Below are 6,715 nucleotides of genomic sequence, written 5' to 3' on the forward strand. Positions count from 1 at the left end.
CCGCCACATCGCTGGCAGTGCGATTCAATGGACATTTCATTATTATCATTTTTCAAAATAAACATCGAAGCTGATTGTAGCTGACTGTTCAAAATAATCTCAAAATTCACCTATCTCCTATAATCTCGTGAATTTTATGTTGCATTTAATTCTGATCTTGGAATAAATAATTCTTTCGCTTTATTTTCTTTCACATTATGAAGCATCACATCAGTAAATTGAGTGATTAGAATAAGAATTAAAAATAGTCAAGAACCCCATGTCAATTGTAACAGTTAAGTTAGTTAAGTCAGTCAATATAAAATAATAAATTATATAATGTGCAACGTAAATAAATGTAATATATACAATACATTAAACAAGGGATGCAATATGAACATTGTGGTTGTTTAACAGAATAATTTAGCAGAAAGTATTTAGATCAAAAGGTTTTTCCTCTTATTATAAAATGCATTTCAATTTCCCATGTTGAAATGATTCAATGTCTTATTATTGGGGTGCCCAGCACCTTCGTGCACGCACACGCACATCTGGAAAATGTGCCACAAAAAGTACAGTGTATTGATATAGCGAGTGTCATTCAATTGAAACAGCGGTCCACAATCATTCAGTTCACTATTGATACAAAATAGCCGGGTGTGTCGGAAGTAGTAGACAATAAATATTAACCAATGACAAAGCGGCAACCTGTTTGCCCGTTTCTGATTGGCTGTCTGTCAGCAGAACTAAAGACATGCGCCGTGACAACTTTAAGGCAGAAGTTTCTCAGGAGTCTGGAGCGGGTTTTGGTGTCTCCCCGTGCCATCATGCTAGCGCTTATATTAACTGCCTTTTTGTCCGGAATAATAACTTTCCTCATTTATCAGAAAATCGCGTATCCCTTCCTGTGGGCGGATTTGATGTACTACCTCAAGATGCGGCTGTTTAAGAAGAAGCTGCAAGCTCGGATGAAACAGGGGATCCTCACATACCTCGACTGCTTTCTTCACCAGTCAAGCAAAACCCCCAACAAGCCTTTCATTATCTTCCAAGACAGGAGCCTGACATATGGCGATGTGGACAGGAGAAGTAGCCAGTTTGCCTACGTGTTTCGGGATCAGAAGTCTCTGGGACAAGGCGACATTGTTGCCCTGTTGATGTGCAATGAACCGGACTTCATCAGTGTGTGGTTGGGGCTGTGTAAAGTGGGCTGCGAGGTCGCCTTCCTCAACAACAACATCAAAGCAAAGTCTTTGCTTCACTGTCTGCATTGCTGTGGAGCCAGGACGCTGGTGGTCGGTGCAGGTTTGGATTCACTGATTCACTGATTCACTATATATGTGTGTGTGTGTGTGTGTGTGTGTGTGTGTGTGTGTGTGTGTGTGTGTGTGTGTGTGTGTGTGTGTGTGTGTGTGTGTTTGTGTGTGTGTGTGTGTGTGTGTGTGTGTGTGTGTGTGTGTGTGTGTGTGTGTGTGTGTGTGTGTGTGTGTGTGTGTGTGTGTGTGTGTGTGTGTGTGTGTGTGTGTTACAGTCCCTGCCCTAGTTTTTATTTACAGCAAGTGCAGTCTCTCTATCCATCTCCTACAAAAAGTCAAGCTGTAATAGCTGTTAGTTTCCTCTTAATGTCTTTTGTTCCATCACATTGTTTCCTGACCAATGACATTCAAGGAAAACAAGACACTGCCCCACACTTTTTTCTTTTAAATAATACATTGTCTTGAATATTTTTTTCATTTCTTGTCTCAGACACAAGTATGAATGCTTTTTAGTATTTTTGATAGAAACAAAATCATGTTTAAAAAAGTGTAGCACTTACGACAGTATAATGCTCAACAAGTGCAAGTTAGGGAATGCTGTTTCTGCAACTCTAGAGTTGGCTCCGTTGGTGGAGGAGGTGCAGTCAGAGCTGAAGGAAGAAGATGTGACTGTGTTGCTGGTGGATCACTCCTGTGTTGAGGGTTTCCACAGTCTTCTTGACAAGGTTGAAGTCGCACCATCAGAAAACCTTGTTAGCCCTCCGAAAGTCGACATCTTGTCAAATTTTGTCTTCATATTTACATCAGGCACCACAGGTACTGTATTCGCATCCATTTTCCTGTCCATTGTTTGAAATTGTCTCTTTTGAATTGTGTCATTACTCTTTCGCTGCAGGTCTCCCAAAAGCGGCACGGGTCGGACATCTGAAAGCCATTGCTAGCATGGCCTTCCTGCACATGTGTGGGGCAACCTCTGATGACATCGTCTACATCAGCCTTCCTCTATATCATATGTCGGCATCTTTGTTGGGGATTGGAGGATGCATACTGCTTGGTAGGATGACTCTGATAAGATGCCTATCAATTGGTATACATTTAAATGCAATTTAAATTCCTTACTTCAGTAACATATCTGTTTATATTGCTCTCATATCAATACGTGTTTATATCTTTGCTAAACAGGTTTTGTTGTCGCCATGCACCTGGGATAATGTCCAACCTGCACAAAATATAAATATTGTAACAATCATATTGAGTTTAGAGGACACTGCTGCCATGGGACTGTGCGTCAGGAGGAGATTTTGGGCCATGTGATGCACCATGCACCATTTCTGGACTATAGAGCGCACCGGAACATTAGCCGCACCCACTAGAAAGGAAAATAGCTCTTGTTCATACATAACTAATGTTGAAAACGGGATCCAGCATTAAGACTGACTCAGGAAACAAGCTTCGCAATATTCTGAACTTGAATCATGAACTTGTTACATCTTTTATTCACATTAAAGCGCTCAAAATGTGTCGTTTTCGCCCTTGTATCCGAAGTTCCATCACCGCAGTGCATTAGGAGCGCTTTACGGTAAATAAAACACTTGTTTTTCATCGGTTTGATGCCATGACGCTCAATATTTTGGCATCATCGTTGAAACCGTGAGAAATAGTTGCAGCTTATAGTTTGGAAATTACAGTAAGTAAGGTCTTTATAAACGAGTAAAAGGACTTTATACTTAAAAGCCTTCAAGGGCGTTGACTTCTGCCCATACTTTGACAATCGTATTTGTCTTGTCAACATCATTTGCCTTGTAGGCGTTTGAAATACCGTCGATAGCAATTGGCCTCAACAAGACAGCATGTGGTGTCAGCGTTCTGGAACTCACTTGCACGAAGCAGTGTACACAGGAGCATGAACAGCTTGCACTGCATTCAAGTGTGATGCATCCTCAATGAGTCCAAGACAGATCACCACCAACATTTACTCATCTGTTCTTTGTCCCATTGTCAGCAGTCCCATAAAAATGTTGATAATTTTGACCGTTTTTTTTAAGGTTATTTTGCTTATATACAGACTGACAGACGATCACCATCAGATACATTACTTCGAAAGGCAATTGGACCATAAGACAATCCTAAATACACAAAAGAGCTCTGCACTAATCTGAAATACACTGTATGCAGTGCAATATTGCATTAAGCATTCACCAAGAAACTAAAATATTGACAGTTGACATGCAGCTTTTTCTTAATCTTGCTCCTTTATTAAAGAATTTCAGCTTGAAGTCTGAATAGCAGCCGTGTAAACATGGTTCATTTCGCTGACACCCACATTATTCTGAGGTGTGTGGGCAAGAGGCACAGTGGTGAGTCGTTTTTCAGGGTGTGGTTCAGTGGAGCTAAAGATATAAATTGTGTTTGTACAAGACAAAATAAGCAGTCGTTTTGCAGAACACTTGAACCCGCTCAAGATTGGGGGTTGGCTCTTTCTAAATATTTTCACATAATTGTACTGCATCATGTTTTTTTTTTTTCTTACTGATGTTCTTGCTATTATTTGTGTTGCTACAGTAAAACTAAGGTGCAGAAAAAGTTGACATTTTCTCTACAGCCTTTACTGCTGCCTGCCTCTGTAATTTTGTGGCAACAGAAAGAGATTTCTCCTGGGTTTATAGACGCCTGCATTTCATATTGTCAAAGGAATATGTGGCAGAAATGATCTTGGAAAAACACAATTCCTGGAAGGTTCGCCTTCATATTGCATATACTGTGGCTGAAGGAAACTCTTTTGATAATGGACATCCTTTTTGGAGACCTACAGGAATTCTCATTTCCTCAAAGGAAAGGACACAAAATAAAGCTTGTTTCAATGTTGGTTAGAGCTATAAATATGTTTGTATTGTAGTGGAATACCATTCAGATGTTTGACACCAGGAGAGGATACATGTGGTTTCAAGAACAGAGTGACTAGTGTCCTTCTTCCATCTCTTTTGGTTTGCAGGAGCCACTTGTGTTCTAAAAAAAAAGTTTTCTGCCAGCCAGTTTTGGAAAGACTGTGTGAAGCACAATGTCACAGTGGTGCAGTACATTGGAGAACTCTGTCGTTACCTGGTCAACCAGCCCATGGTGAGCAAAGATCATTCTCTAAAGCCACTCATTTCACTTCATCCAGGTCAGTATTCTGCACTTCAAATTCATCCATTGCAGTGACCAATAACAACCTCTACTTGTGGTACTTGCAAAGTAATGTCATTAAATGTGCATTAAAACCATACTTATGGGTGATTCCCTTATGCTGACCGAGTGTTGTGTGACACCCACGTCAAGAATGCAGATCCACATTTCAATTTGCAAAAGGGCCCTTTGGCAAGGCGGTAGGCATAATATAAACAAAAATAAGATGTTTTTTTTCTATTTAACAATTAGTAATAAAATGTCTGCTATGAACAGATATAACTATTAAATACAATGAATAAAATACGCATTGTATTCTTGATATAATTGTGAATGCGCAACATCATGAAAAAAATCAATTTTAAAAAGTTATAATGGAAATACTAGATTTTCATTGGGCTGAAATAAATAAAATAATGTCAGAAGCAAGCAAATCTTTTTTTTTTCTTTCTCTTAACCAGGTTCCAGAAGAGCGTATGCACAGTGTTTGGCTTGCTGCAGGAAGTGGACTGAGGTCGGATGTGTGGAAGGAATTTGTGAGACGTTTTGGATGCAAGATCAGAGAAGGTTATGGTTTAACTGAAGCAAGTGTTGGATTCCTCAACTATACTGATGAGATTGGCCCAATCGGCAGGGCTGGCTACTTCAACAAGGTCAGAAACAACATTCATTTCCAGTTTTTTTTTTCTTAACACATTTTGTTTTTTTTCTGTGTCAGCTGTCCATGACATTTGAGCTCCTGAAATATGACCCTCAAACATATGAACCCATCAGATCTCATTCTGGAAGATGCATACGGACACATAAAGGTGATGGTCACAGTTCATAAAGCATTATGACGCAGCATCCAGCCTGTTAAAATGTACTTCTATAAGTTTGTGTCTCCAGGTGAGGCAGGTATCCTGGTGGCGCCTCTTTCTGCCATGAACCAATTCCTAGGATACGCTGGGAACAGAGAGCAGTCGGAGAAGAAGCTAGTCAGAGATGTGTTTAAATCTGGCGATGTCTACTTTAACACCGGAGATCTCCTCCTTCACGACCACAGGGACTTTCTTTACTTCAGGGACAGAGTTGGGGACACTTTCAGGTGATTATTTTAGACCAAGTAAAAAGCAGCTGTGTTGTGATAACAACACAGGGGGATTTCAAAGTTGTGCGGCTATTGATGTTCTGAACTAGTAATAGTAGTTAGAGGGGAACAGTTGACCAACAAACGTTGGTTTGTTACTTAGGCACAATCATCATCTTCTCATTATCTTCTGCCGCTGCTTGTCCAGGTCGACTTGACTCTGACTGAGGAGTCAGGCAGACATCAGCCTCATTTTTAAAATCTTTTATTATTATTTGATTTTTAAAAATGAATGTTTGTGTTGTGGTGGCCATCAGGTCACAGCTCCTCAGAACTAAACTGCCTTCCAGGACTCTTCAGTCAGTGCTTTTGACTGTTATATTGTTATTATTTAATTTTTCCCAAAAAAGTAAATGAATAAATAGTAGAGTTTTCACATTGGGGCTTGGACATCGTTTTCATGTTGAAATTAATAAACATCGTCTCTCGCTCTTTGATCAGCAGGGGGCGCAGTGGGTCCTCTTTTTTTTAAACACAAATGTGGCTGTAACTTGATCTCTGACTCTCAAGTTGAGTATGCTTCCAAATCGATGACAAGTGATTATTAAAATTTTACTTTGTGTCTGTCAGATGGAAAGGAGAAAATGTTTCCACGATGGAAGTCTCTGAGGTTTTATTGCAACTTGATTGCATCCAAGAGGCCAATGTTTACGGGGTCTCTGTCCCAGGTCAGTTCAGTTTCTTTTGAAATATGAAGAACAGTCATGTATTCTGGTTTTATTTATTTTCTTTATCCACTGACAGGATATGAGGGTCGTACCGGCATGGGTGCAATCGTCCTAAAACCAAATCACGTATTAAACGGTTCCGATCTCCATCGCCATCTGGTAGAATCACTCCCTAGATACGCATGGCCGCGTTTCCTGAGGATACAGGTGAGTCTCAAAGCAAAAGGGACTCTTCGGGAAAGGTGAAAAATAGCCACACGTGGAAGGCATTAATTGTGTGTTGTCTATGTAGGGTAATAAAACACTGACATTCTCTTCTCGTAATTCAAGAGCCGTCTGGATTTGACTGAGACCTTCAAGCAGCAAAAACAGCGCCTGGTCCAGGAGGGGTTCAACACAGAGAGCGTCACTGATCCACTCTTCTCTTTAGATCACGTACAGGGGGACTACATTCCTCTCACAGCTTCTCTTTGTCAAGACATTTTACTTGGCAAAGTTAAACTATAAGTATCCTTGGT

The 6,715-nt window shown here is 40.3% G+C and overlaps 1 protein-coding gene across 1 annotated transcript; it reads left to right on the forward strand.

The window, feature by feature from the left end:
• Positions 1–766: 766 nt before the first annotated feature.
• On the forward strand, positions 767–6,715 carry LOC128749486 (long-chain fatty acid transport protein 6). The gene is made up of 10 exons (XM_053849144.1): positions 767–1,284; positions 1,851–2,051; positions 2,131–2,289; positions 4,228–4,352; positions 4,862–5,053; positions 5,119–5,209; positions 5,289–5,487; positions 6,100–6,197; positions 6,274–6,404; positions 6,528–6,715. The coding sequence occupies exons 1-10, from the start codon at positions 807–809 to the stop codon at positions 6,702–6,704; spliced, it is 1,851 nt and encodes a 616-aa protein (XP_053705119.1). The 5' UTR covers positions 767–806; the 3' UTR covers positions 6,705–6,715.

This window comes from Synchiropus splendidus, chromosome 1 (genome assembly GCF_027744825.2).
Source record: "Synchiropus splendidus isolate RoL2022-P1 chromosome 1, RoL_Sspl_1.0, whole genome shotgun sequence".
Lineage (NCBI taxonomy): Eukaryota > Metazoa > Chordata > Actinopteri > Syngnathiformes > Callionymidae > Synchiropus > Synchiropus splendidus.